Genomic DNA, 14,829 nt, shown 5'->3' on the forward strand with positions numbered 1-14,829 from the left:
TTTTTGGAATTTTCTACATAAATAAGTCATATTTGAACAAATACAGTTTTATTTTTTTTCCCAACTTGTATACCATTTATTTCCCTTTCTTATATTGTTGCATTCTCTAAAACTTTCAGTATAATGTTGATGAAGGGGTGTGAGAGCAAACATCCTTGCCGTGTTCCTGACCTCAGCGAGAGAGCTTTTAACTTCGCACCATTAAATAGAATGTTAGCTGTAGGATTTTTTAAAAAATTATTTACAAAGTTTAAGAATTTTCTGTCTATTCCTAGTTTGCTGAGAGTTTTTCACCATCAATGGGTGCTAGATTTTCTCAAATGCGTTTACCATTACTATTCATAGGGTCATGTGTTTTTTTCTTCTTTAGCCTGTTGATGTTATTGATTACTTAAACACTTTTCAAATGTCAAACTAGACTTGCATATCTGGAATATGTATAATTCTTTTTATGTATTGTTGAATTTGATTTTTTATATTTTATATTTTTATTAAATTTTTAAAAAATTTCCACACTAACTGTATTGTAATCTTTGTGATGGATATGTACACAGAAAGAAAATTGAGGTCCAAGACTCTCAAAAAGGATTTGTTTGGAGTAAAATAAAAGCCGATGCCATTTCAACAAACCAGAAACTGTTCTTTGTGTTGTGCTTACCAGAGTGACAGAGTGCCTCTCCTGTGGATAAAGAAGTCCGGGACCCCTAGAATCGTTTCTCTTGAAAATGATATTATAAAAGGAGGACACGAGTTTGTGTTTTAAAAGATAAACCATATTATATTTAATAGATGCTTGTTGAGTGTCTCTTTTCTACTGGGAGCTGGAAAAATAAGGAAGATTGTGTGGAGTTCGAACTGTGTTGTGATGCAACCACATAGACGGATTAAATACGATGATAGAGGGCTCAGAACTCTGGGTGCATAGCAGAAAGACTGGCAAACTTGATCTGAGAAAATGAAAGAAGACTTCACAGAAACACTGGCATTTGTGATGGATTCAAAAACTGGTAAAATTTGGAATGAAAGAAGAATTAGAAAGGCATTTCAAACATAAAAAAGAATAAGAATACCATGGAGTGTGAAAGTTCATGTGGATTCTTGAATGGAGAACGTGGGGTAGAAACAGTGAACCTTGGCTGGAAAGTCACACTGAAGCTTGGTAGCAAAAGGAACTTGTGGTACCTTCTAAGGAATTTAAATGTATATGCTTCCAGTGATAAGGATTTAAAGATCCTAAAGCCAGACTTTTTCCTGCCATTATACCAATGAATTTGCAAAATTTTGCTAAGAGAATATAATACGTACTGAAAAACTGACAGTACAAAGTCATTATTGCCATGTTGTAAAAATAATCAGAAACCACCAGTCACACACAGTTGTTACCTACATTATCTTATCTCCAGAGACAGTATGTTCTTCTGTTCCATTTTTTATAGTTTTTTTGTGTGTGTATCAAGGGCATAATTTCTATATCCTGTGTGCCATTATTACTAATTCTCATGCTTACAACCTTACTTAAAGCATTTTATGTCATTTAATTTGGTACCCAATAGCATGCCTTATTCCTGAGATATTTTTGAAACTTAAGTGTAATGTAACATATCAGCAAAACTTTAAATATTATCATTCCATTTAGTAGATTTAAATAATATTTTAAGGTATTTTCATTTTATAATCTAAATTGGACTTTCCTGTTGATTGATCGTACTTGCAATCAGAAGACAGCTTGTTCTTCAGCACTGGGGACAATGTGAAAATGTCTTGAGCATGGAAAACATGCCTTACAAGTGAGAATTGAACAATATTAGAGATGGAAGGTCCTTTAGAGATGGCTTAATACAATAATATTTGCTTATTTTAAAAAGGCAGTGCAAGGCAAATAAGTAGCCCAGTCACAGAACAAATGATTGATAGAGCTAAACTAAGCCCAAAGTTTTATTTTGAGATAGCTCTGTGCTCTATAGTTCAAGCAGGTTAACATTTTATAATTGCCACTGTATTTCTTCCTTGGAGACCAAAGTTGTAAGTGCTAACTTCAAGTTAAGAATTTTTGACCATGGAATGTAATGTAAAGGCTAGAAATGAGAATGCAGATGCTTTGTTTGGGAAATAATTTTTCCTTTTTTTTTCTGTATAAAAATCAAGTGAAGTAAAACTCAGACTTTTCAGGTCATAATGATGAAAAACTTTTTAACTACTACTTTGACATTCCAAGATCTGAGTTAAATTTTGACTCTTAAAGCATTGCTTTACAACTAGCTTGTAATATATCATTGGTCTATAAAAATTGGGACAATAATAGTCACTAAGATGCAGGTAAATGTTGTGTAGAATACTGATAAAATGTTCATTTTCATTACTAAAATTACTTGACCTGAAATGTGTAACTTAATTTACAATGAGAATACAGTAACAATGCATTTTTACATAGGGCTGATGGTTTCAGATTATTTCTGCGATTTAATTTTAGAGTATGAAACTTAAATTTCATTAATTTGGTCCAGGATCTGGAAAAGCAATTCATGATAAGGAACTTTATTTAAGATAGTGTATACCAATTCATTTTTCTTTTCATAAATAGGCCTTTAAGTGGAAAACTAATCTGTAAATAAAAGAAATAAATAAATAAAAAGGAAACAAAATTTCTCAGAAAACAATCTTTGCTCTGACCACTCAGCTTTGTAATGTAGCAGCTTGTAATATACTTTCTATTAAAGATTCTTAAGGGAAAAAGAGATACAACCTACTGTGGCTTCAGCATAATAGTAGGAGTGAAAGTAAATATTAATAAATAAAAAATGAAATTAGTAGCTCAATAATCTTCTTAAACTCATAAAAAGTGTTTTCTTGCTGTGTCGCATGGCGAACATTATAATGCATTCCTGATTTCTTTTATGTAATCTTGTCTAGAATGTCAAAGGGACACTTAAAGTTGGTTATTCCCTCACAGACGTAATTGACACACATTGCCCATTTTTTGGGGTGAAATTCTCTTTAATGTTGAATGGCAATCCTACTAATGTCTGAATCACATGAATCAAATATTGCATGGCAGAAAGCAGACCTCTATGAGAAATTAATGTAACAATATGAACTTCCATTGAGTACGTATTATTCTGCTGTGATAAGTAGGATTTAGATCTGTCTCTTATTAAAGGGAATAGTGTGAGTGGAAAGAAAGAGTTAGAAAAGAAGGGACTAGAAAGTAATTTCCCATTAATGAGATAAAATATAAGAATAAGTTGTTTTCATAATATTAAGTAAAATAAGAGTAAGAAGAAGTAAAATGTATTATGTGAGTAAGTGAGGCAGTGGAGTGGAGAATTGAGTTGCTAATGGTTCTCTTGAAAATATATAAACTACATGAACAAGGAGAGTATCCTCGTTTTCATGCATTGCCTTCATATAGACCATCTTCTCTCCGAAGCCCATGGTATACCCCTCACACCCATTCCCCAGCGCCTAGCCAGTTGTGGGCGCTCAATAAATATTAAACAACCAAAGTACAAAGTATTGTCAAAAGGTTTAGAATTCACAGGAATCTATAATATTGTTATTATAATTTAACATTTATTGAGGGTCAACAGCATGACTTAGTCAACATATGCAAATAAGTTATTTTAAAAATACATATTAAGCAAATAATTAAATACAATTGTGTTAACTAAATCTTCTGTTTTACTTCATTGATTTTAAATGTAAAATTGTTTCTGTCTTTTTTTTATAACTTTGGTACACCAAGAAATATGAACATTCATTATATTCAAATGGATAAAGTTTTCTCAGGGAAATCATTACTCTTAGATATTATTAACATTCACTTGAAAGTATGGAATAAATCTACAATCAGTACACATCACAGATTTTAAAAAGATCAGTGCATACACAAAGAAGAGAAGAATCTGATAAGGTGGATGAGGACAGTGATAGATTTACAAAGCTTGCAATAGCACTTGGGTTTTGCCTGGTGTTGTGACAATGTAAAACACTATTACAATTATGTAGGGAACCATTGTTTACAGAATAGCATCAAAAGCAAAGAAAGAAACTCTTCAAGGGGACACAAATTAGCCCATTTATGAATTTTGAAACATTCCTTAATTTAAGGCAAAGTTGAATATTTTATTATAGTGAACTCTGATACATTTATGATCAACACACTCCAACTTTATACTTAAAATGTTTACTAACTGTGTTAAAATTTATTCTTGATGGTTAGTAGACAAATTTTATTTAATTTCCTAAAAATATTTTTGTCATGTTTCTACTTAACTGACTGTCGAAGTGATTTTTAATTGTTAAGAGAATTGAACACTACATTATTCTGTAATAAAACTTTCAACTTAGTTTTGAGATACTGGAATATCCATAAGTATTTAAGTCCAGAGATTCAATATGCACAATTATACTCAGATCACAAAGTGTACTTAAACTCCATTAAGAGTTACAAAAATGATATAATTTTTCTAAATAAAGTCCACATGTTTAAACAAATAAAAATAAATATTTAAAAAGGATTTAATTATATTTCAATGAATTATAAACTAATAATAGATTATTTATACTTCTGAAAATAGCTAAAAACTACATAAGAAAGCAAAGTATACAAGTCTTAAAGCATTATGCATAACTATTAGAATAATATGAGAAAATTTATAGAATGTCATTATTTATTACTTCTTCTCATACTACTTTATTAAAAGCACAAAATATCTATTTTTCATATCAGTTACTAGTAATAGACATACTATCATAAAATATGCAAAATATCCAAATATATTATTTCCTATGATTGTTATGGTTGAAAAATATGAGGCCATTGTCATACAATATTTAAAATTGAAATGATTTACTAAGTCAATATAAAAATAGCCATTGAAAGAACCTCATTTTTTTCGCACAATCCAAGAGCCTAAGCTTTGATACGATAAAAGAAGATTTTAGTAAACAAAATTATAAAATCATCTGAAGGAGTAAGATCATATCTCTAAGAACCATTTCCAGTCTCTTGTCCACTAGAGGAGACATTATAGAATTAATGAAACTGACACCAATGTGATGATCAGAAGAAAGAAACAATCTGTTTTCAAATCAATTGTCTGTTCAGTACTATTATTAGTGTGGGTGTTTTATATTCTAGTCAATCTTCTTTTGATATACTGTGGCTATGAAAACAACCTATGAATGTCATGAGTAATCAGCACTTTTATACTAGAGGAGAAAAGCTATAAAACTCAATGAAATCAAAGTAGTTTGATAATTTATGTCATCTGTGTTGAAATTGATTTTATAAGAAAAAATGCCTAAGTATATGTTACATGCTTATCTAGAAGTTTACACATTTTCATATCCTTTCACATATGTTTTCATGTTTGCCCTACACAACATCTTGTCAGATGGGCAGGTCAGGGATAATTATCTTTATTTTAAAAAAAATAAATTTAGACTCAGGAACATGCATAAATGAACACACTGAAATTAGGATCCAGTGCTCCCACTTTATATTTCAGAAACTAAAATTCCACTCTTCTTCAAAAAGAAACCAACAGAAACATCTACTGAATTGTAAAATTTCAGAGTCCCCAGAAGCCAGAATAAATTGGAAAACATTTTCCATGCAATTATAATGGGATTTTATTTTGAAAAGCCCAAGGAAATAAATTCTTAACCGATCTTTTTACTTAACTGAATTCTTAACCTTAGTTTACTTATTTGACATGTGAGGGATTGAAGGATTTTCTTGATATATTTATGTCAAAAGATCTTAACTTCTGATATTAGGATTTCATACATTTAATTGCATCTCAAATTTGAAGGAGAAATCATTTAGACTTTGTTCTTGACAAAATTATTGCAAGTTCTAATTTAATTTATTACAACAAATATAGTATTATTATATAAGAGCAAAGACATGAGGGAACAACAACTAAAATTATTAGCACACTTGAGCTCTAAGAGAAGCCACATCACTTTAAATGTTTTAAGTTTAGTGTACTGTAGCATTTTTCCCAAGCAGAGTCTGGAGTGATCTATTTATGATATAGCTATACAAATAAAAATAAAATGCATTAACTATTTTATACCATTATGATTTATAACACTGAAATTTCAGACCTCTTAGGTGAATGAATAAAGTCATAATATAGTATATATCATAATATACTCTACTTACTTTGGCTGTTATTTTCTTCATTTTAACTTTTACATTTTTTTTTCAAGCAACAGAAATAGTTTTTGCATATATAGGATTGGCCCATCTTTATTTTTCAAATTATAATCAGTAAGGTCGTGTTAAAACCACAAATCAAATAGGAATATGTCTACCAGCTCCCCTGGATCATTGTCTTATTCCCAGCAATCTTCAGCATGTCCCCTGATGTAATTAAACAGTTTGTGGAGTTTTCCTGTTGGGAACTGATATTCAAAGTTTAGTTACACAAAAGAAAGACCAACCCAGATTGCTGTCTCATATTCTCCCTGGCACAGAAAAACATGCAAGGACAGTGATAAAGAGTAATAGACTTAAAGGTTATTGTCTTCCGCCTGTCTGAATCCAGTGCTTTCCTCCGCATGTTGTTGTCTTTCTAAAGAAGATAACGTCAACCTCCTTCATTTTTTTTTTACCTTGCTCCACTGTCTTGGTTGTTTTCTCTTCCTTCTTTCCAGGTACAGCTGCAAAACAAAGATAAGGTTTAAAGAAGAGTTCCAGACAGAAATACTGCTTCTGCTCAAAAAAAGCATTTTGGAGTTCTTTCAATGCTAAATCTTTCTTTTACACAAGTTATTTTGAAGCTTCTTAAACATTTCTCATTTCTCTATAATGCAATTGAAACCAGATTTTATATCTAAAGAATTAGAGAAAAAAGTGATAATCCCTTGCATTCTTCTGCCTACATTTCTACAATTGTATCTGCTTTATTCCTTTACACTCCGCTTTGATAAACAAGTTCTACATAGAATTCCACTTGACAGGACTATGATTAATCTACTTACATTCCAGGTTATTGTTGGAGTCACTTAGTGTCTTGTAAATGTCAACTAGATGCTCCTTTATATTCATGCTTAACAGGGCTTAATCAGCTGAAAAAATAGCGTAGTCATGCTTGAGATTCATTTAAATATTAAATGAAACCATCCCAAATCATCAGTAACCAAAAGGGGATTATTTGGGTCCTGTACCCCTTTCTCTAAGATGTTTTGCTCTCAGTGAAGTATTCACTGTTTACCTATTTACAGTAGCTGACAGTTGAAAAGTAGAACAGTACAAATGATTCATTCAGAATCGGTGCACCCCATTGAAAGAACTGATTCAAGAAAATCTTCAGAGTTCATTAGTAACCATTAAATGAAAGATTGATGAGGAACTGATTATTGCTATTGCACCCAAGTATCTCCCCACATAAAACTGCAAGAAGAAAAAATACAACTTTAAAATGAAGAAATGTGTCTGTAGCCAACTTAACCCATTCATGAAACTTAGAAACATTCATTCATATCAGGACATCCAGACATCTTGTGCTTCCTGATGAGATGCCGTGTGGCATACACAGTATCATCTCTAAAGTATTATTTCCAAGGTATCCAACTGAAATTTAGCTAAGCCTGATTTAGCTTTCAGTTTCATCAAATACAGGCTGTATAGAACATTTTAAACCATATTGTGAAGAAATAATTAGACCAATCAAAAATGTCTATAAGGTAACTGGTCCTGATCTTTGTAAAAAGACAGTGTAATTCAGAAGGGAAGGAGGAAGGAGGGAGGGAGGGAAAAAAAACGAGGTGAATTTCACCTTTAATTATATCTGTTGAAAAAAACAGATACCCAAAAATTTGAATATGCACTGGTTAGAAAAAAATTCCCTATATTTCCAGGAAAGTAACCTATTATTTTACCCAATTATGACCCAAAAATAGAGCAAACCATATGACTGTGAAGCATGGAAGATGTTAAACTAAAAAGCAAATAAATATGTATGAACCTCACATATCACACCTGTAGATAAATCTTACATAACACAAGATATTATAGGGTAAATACCAATGAATGCTATGCTGTTTATTTTGCTGTTTTTGTTAGATTATAGTCAATATGAGGGTTAGGACAGTGGGAAGGGGTAAGCAAGTTGGCCTTCAATGCTGAAATAAAGGCACAAGTTCCAAGATACTCCTGAGGTGACTTTCCAGAACTGATTTATTATCAGAAAAGAACTGTGGAGTTTAGCCTGAAATTATCAAATTCCCTTGAAGGGCAACCACAATTCTGGTTATTCTAAGGGATTATGTGTCCTAGAAGAAGAAGCAATGAATGTTTTAGAGTGCACAGTCCAGTTTTGTCACTGAATTACTGCAAAAATGAGTGCACATTATTTTACTTTGAGCCTTATTCTTTTTGTTAAAAACGCAGATAATGCTACAAGGGCTGTTTTACGGTCTAAGTGAAAACAATTTAAGGAAATCAGCCCAGTGGCAGCCATATAACTCATTAAATAGAAGCTGTTATTATTTTGTTAACCTTTGCCTAAAACACAATCATCTCACTTTCACAGGCTAACTCGTATTTATTCTTCCAATCTTATTGTAGGGCTGTAATACATTTTCTTTAAAAGGCAAATTAAATTTGAAAAATAAAGAAAATTTCTACAAAAATAACATTAAAATTGTTCATAGATGAGTTAGACATAAGTAAGGAGTAAAGGGCAATGTAGAAATACATATCTGAAGAAATAGCCTGGAATTCACCCCAGAGAAACAAAAAGATGGAAAATATACAAGAGGTTAACAGACATAGAAGATATAATTCATCTTAACATACATCTAATTGAACTTATAAAATAAAAGATTAGACAGTGTGAGGAAGAAGCGACATCTGAAGAGATAATAGCTACAACTTCTCCAGAATTTCAGGCACTAGCAATAGGATTCTGGAAGCACAAGAAATCTAAGTAGGGAAAGGATGGGCTAATTTAATTCATATCTTTCCCTTACACTGTAACAATAAAATAAAATAAAATAAAATAACTGTTGTCTTTTAAATTGCACAAATCCTAATATTGTCTCTTAGAAAAATATCAATCTTTCTATGCAGTAGTATCAGATTTTGGCTTTAATTTAAGTCTTTCCTGATACCTAATAATGCCACATGCTTTTCATATACTTATCAGCATTTAGATAACCTCTTCTGTGGAGTGCCCCTTTAGATTTTTGCCTAATTTCTTTATGTTTTTTAAATTGATTTGTATGCATTTGTAATATTCAAAATGAGTCTTTTTAAATATATATATATATATATATATATACACATACACACATATATACATATACTGTAAATGTCTTCTTCCACTTACATTTTTTTCTCTCTGGTTTACGTTAACAGGAGTTTTAATGATAATTAAATTCAATGTATCAATCTTTCCTTTGTAACTAATGCTTTTTGTATTCTATTTAAAAAGATTTGCCTCCACCACAGTTATAAGATATTTTAAATTTTCCACATTTTTTCCTGGTAGCATTATAATTTTTAATCATTTAAATTTAGAAATACAATCCACTGAATTATTATTTCTGTACGGTGTGAGATAAAAGTTCACTTTTTTCCTTATGGACACCACTCAGTCTTAATTACTCCTGTGGGTTTAAGATAATTCTTGATATCTACTACTACAAACCTTCCAGTTTGATCTTGTTCAGGGTTGTCTTGGCTATTCTTAGACATTTGCTTTTTCATATGAAAATCAAGTCAGCTTATCGATTTAAATAAAACAATAGCAACAACAAGAAATCTGCTAGGATTTTGACTGGGATTATGATGAATTAATAGATCATTTTGAGAATTGATATCTTTACAAAATCAAGTCATCTGATTGGTGAACATAAAATATCCCTCCATTGACTTTTGTATTCCTTAATTTCTCAAATATGTTAAAATGTAGGGGATCTTCAAGAACATTATACATAATTTGTTACATTTATGTCAAGATATTTTGTGGATTTGATGCTATTATATTAGAAAGTGTAGTCATCTTTCACTTTATCTTCCAAAGTTTTGCTCTTGATTTCTAAACTAAATTTATGTTTCATTTGACATTTTATGCAGAAAACTTGCTAGTCACTCAGTTGTAGCAATTTTCCTCTATAGATTGTTTTGAATTTTTTAAGTGGATAATCATATCATTTGTGAATAACGTGTTTTATTTCTTACTTCTCTATTTGCATATTTACAATTTCTTTTTCTCATTTTACTGCACTGGATGGAAAACCCACTATGGTGTGTGATAGAAGTGGTAATCGCAAACATCCTTATTTTGTTTTGATTAGCAGGGGGAAAACCTTTAATTTCCTCCATTAGGTATGATGTTTGCTAATGGTTTTTGCAGATGTTTTATAAGATTAAGTAAGTTTCTATTCTTGTGATGAATTATATCAAATGCATCTACTATGATGAATATAGTTTCCTTTTATTCTGGCTAATTACATGAATTTGTGTGTATTTTAATTTTTTGAGCTTGCATTTCTGAAATTAAACCAACCTGACTGCATTTTATCTTTCATACATACTAGCAGACTTAATCTGCTAATATTTTGTTTAGACCTATGCCTCTAGGTTTACAAGAAGTTTATATATATATATATATATATATATATATATGTTTACAAGAAGTTTATATATATATAATATATATATTATATATTATACACACACACATATACATGTGTGTGTATATATATATATATATATAGTTGTTGCTCTAGTTAAGTTTTGGTATTACAGTAATTCTAACCCCATATAATGAGAGAATATTACCTCTTTTTCTGTTCTCTGGAAAATTTGATGTAAGATTGGTGCTAATTTTTTCTTAAATGTTTGAAATAATTCACCAGTGAAACCATCTGGTTAAAATTGAGGGAGGGGAATAGAATTACAATTATAAATTTAAAATTTTAATTTTATTAAAATGTTTTAGTTTATTGGAAAATCCTTTTATTTGCTTATTATCTATAGAATCTGTAGTGATGATCCCTTTTTATTTCTGATATTGATATTTTGTACCTTCTCTGTTTTTTCTTAATATATTTTCATAAGCATCATAATTTTTATTGTATTTTATTGATAATAATATTTTGACTTTTCCTGTTGTACTATTTGATTTCTAAATAAATAGCTTCGGCTCTTTCATTTATTTCTCTTCCTTCTACTTTCCTTGGGTTTAATTTTATGAATTAAAAAATATTGACTTCTTAGCTATCTTTTATTCAGCCTTTTTTCTTTTCTGATGAATGTTTCTAAAAGCATATAAATTTTAATCATACATTTGTTCATTAGATCTCCAAAATTCCACTTTTTCCTTTGACTTATAGAATACTTAGAAATGTATTACTTACATTTACCATAGCACCTAGAATTGTTCCTAACATAATAATTAATTAATATAGATTTGTTTTGTAATTAAATATATCACTTGACAAAAGATATGTCTTGATAAGAAATATTTTCAGTTGAGAGAGAAAAGAGATCAGTTTCAATGTTAGTGGTTTTCCTGGAAAAGGAGATTTTAGGTATAGCCAATGATATATGAGGAAAGACAAAGGAGTGGGAAAGACTTAGATGTTCCTAGAGGAAGTGTAGTTTGAGCAGAGAATTTCCAGAGAGAAGATAAGGGATAGTCTAAAAATAGAGAATACGACCAAATGCAGAAACCTTTGAAAGCCAAATTAGAGCTACACTTTACAATGTACGCTATAAGAGGCTAGTAAGATGTGTAGTGCCTGAGTCTATTCTGTGAATGTTCTGTCTCAAATCAACATGGAAATAAAACACTGACAATTTGTAACTATAATAGAGCCGCATAGGTAGGTATTCTTATTCGTAATTCTTTTATTCAGAGTAATCATTATAAGTATGTTTAGGAAATACGTATTTTTTTAGTTATTTTAATTAAATCCCCTGAAGGGTAAATGTCTCAGAAAACAACTGAAGTGTGACTTACATATAAAGACCAAGTTTTCTTTTCAATGATGGGTTCATAATTCCTGGCACACATATTAAATAGAGAAGGCTAGTCCCTTAAAGTGCTATGTTTTTTGTTGCTCAGAAAAGGTCACTGGAAATGCTGATTATCTATACAGAAAAGATGACATTTCGCATAAAATGTTGATCCTTTCATTTCTGGTTCTAATGTAAAATTCATCAATTCTAATTCTATGAAGAACAAACATTAGAAATAAACAGCTCATCTAAGTAAGTGATTTTTTTAACTGCTTAGAGTCAGAAGAAGACCAGCATCAATTTCTCTTTCTTTACCACAAGATATCTGGAATATCCTTTAGCGCTGAGTGAAGAAATTCTCTTTTTTCTACTTCTGTAGAAGTGTATTTTAGAAAAAAAAAAGATTCTTATTTCACTACTTCAGAAATAAAAACTAATGTAAAGGAGACAAAACAGCTAACACACTTGGTATGTAATGCCCAGATTAGGGCTATTCTTTAGCTAAACTGGGAGCTGGGACGTTGGTTTTTTGTAGTTTTAGGCTTTTATTTCACTATTCTTCCCTACAATTTTCCTTCAGCACCCAAATTCTCCAATACAATTGACATCCCTCCCTTTTTTCTCCGTATCACCCATGGGGGCTCTGATGTATGCCCTTTATTAGCAGTATTAGCAGGTAATTTTCTTTTTTTTAATGGAGTTTTGCTCTTGTCGCCCAGGCTGGAGTGTAATGGCGCAATCTTGGCTCACCGCAACCTCTGCCTTCTGGGTTCAAGCGATTCTCCTGCCTCAGCCTCCTGAGTAGCTGGGATTACAGGCGCCCGCCACCATGCCTGGCTAATTTTTTGTATTTTTGTTTTGTTTTGTTTTTTTGTTTTAGTAGAGACAGGGTTTCACCATGTTGGTCAGGCTGGTCTTGAACTCCTGACCTCAGGTGATCCATCTGCCTCGGCCTCCCAAAGTACTGGGATTACAGGCATGAGCCACCGCGCCCAGCCTGGTGGGTACTTTTAAATGGAGAAGTGAGACTTACCTGGAGGAGAAGTATGCTAGAATAGTGGTGAGGAAGTGAGGAGTGGTAAGAAAATATTGTGCCGTTTGAAGTGTCCCTCATATGACACATATTACTTCGGAGAGGTAGACCTCATTCGTAGCATGATAAACTATTATTTCCAAAGATAGAATGTTATTATTTCCAAAAATATAAGATACTGCCAGAAATATAAGAACTGTCCTTGATCTATTCAGATTTTACAGGTACTGCCTGGAGAGATCATTGACTGAAACATTGGAATAAATCACTAATTATGAAAGAAAAAATACTGCATCAATTTAGTCTCCGGATACATATTATGGTGGGAAGTGGAAACAGAGGTTTCTCGTCAATTCTCAGGTGATGTTAACTACTTAATCTGTTCACAAGGCTATCACTTCCTGCTCCAATCTTCCTACAGTCTTCTAACGTAGTCGGAATTATGAACATAGCATTATAGGATTGTTGTAGCATAGAAAACAAGGCATGTCTAAAGATGAAGTTGGAAAAGGATACAGGAGCCAGTTCTTGGGGCACTCTATATGCCATTTTAACAAGCTTGGATTTTATCTTATGGAAAACAGGGGAACAGAATATTAAATTTTAAGTGGCTTATTTAGTTTTGTGGTTTTACTAAATTATTGTGGCTATTGGGATGTTCTACTAGATGAATACCAGTGGAAAAAAAATAAAAACATGAGGGCAGCATGAGGTTATTTCAGTGGTTCTGGTAGAAGACAATGAAGGCTTGAATTAGTATGGTAGTAATGGCTACAAATAAGAGAAAATATGCTCAAGAAACAGAAACAGTATGTTGGAAAGAGAAAATGAGGAGTTTAGGTTAAGAAAGATTAATGTGAAGGGGATTTTTTTTTTTTTTTTTGAGACGGAGTCTCGCTCTGTCGCCCGGGCTAGAGTGCAGTGGCCAGATCTCGGCTCACCGCAAGCTCCGCCTCCTGGGTTCACGCCATTCTCTTGCCTCAGCCTCCCGAGTAGCTGGGACTACAGGCACCAGCCACCACGCCTGGCGAATTTTTTGTATTTTTACTAGAGACGGGGTTTCATCGTGTTAGCCAGCATGGTCTCTATCTCCTGACCTCGTGATCCGCCCATCTCGGCCTCCCAAAGTGCTGGGATTACAGGCATGAGCCACTGAGCCTGGCCGTGAAGGGGAATTTTTTTTAATTTTTTTTTTTTTTTAAGTTGCGGGGTACAAGTGCAGGAAGTGCAGGTTTGTTACATAGGTAAACGTGTGCCATGGTGGTTTGCTGTACCTATCAACCTATCACCTAGGTATTAAGCCCAGCATGCATTAGCTATTGTGATGGTGAATTTGAAGATATTTATTGGGCAGTTGAACATACACATACAAGACTGAAATTCATTAAAAAACTGAGATGGGGACACAGGATTGAAAAAACTTGATGATATAGGGCAGAGTTTCAACTTTGAGGGCGGATATATCTCAAAAGGAAATGGTACAGAATGAGAAGTTCAGAGGATTAATAATGAATTATGAGGAACACCAACAATTACGAGGCAACAGATGAAAGAAAAAACACAAAGAAGCCAGAATAAAGGCCAGCCATATGGAGAGAACCAGGAGACTATATTGTCATGGTAGCCCAACAACAGAGAAGTTTGGAGAAGAGACAAAGTGATAAATGCAACTGAGAAATCTAGTAACATGAGGGTGGAAGGGTTCTGTTGGCTTAGCAATGATGATGTCATCAGCATTGGCTGGAGCTTCAGTGGCATGGTAGGGACAGGAGCTTAGTCTTTGTGGAAGGCCAGAGGCAGCGCTAGGACTCCA

The 14,829-nt window shown here is 32.3% G+C and overlaps 1 protein-coding gene across 1 annotated transcript in view; it reads right to left on the reverse strand.

Annotated features, from left to right (window-relative positions):
- TRDN (triadin) overlaps positions 1-14,829 on the reverse strand; it is a 421,845-nt gene that overhangs the window by 135,853 nt on the left and 271,163 nt on the right. The window contains exon 21 of the mRNA XM_054492187.2: positions 6,625-6,672. Within this exon, the coding sequence (XP_054348162.2) occupies positions 6,625-6,672 (48 nt within the window). The remainder of the gene's footprint in view (positions 1-6,624; positions 6,673-14,829) is intronic.

Source organism: Pongo pygmaeus, chromosome 5 (genome assembly GCF_028885625.2).
Source record: "Pongo pygmaeus isolate AG05252 chromosome 5, NHGRI_mPonPyg2-v2.0_pri, whole genome shotgun sequence".
Taxonomy (NCBI): Eukaryota; Metazoa; Chordata; class Mammalia; order Primates; family Hominidae; genus Pongo; species Pongo pygmaeus.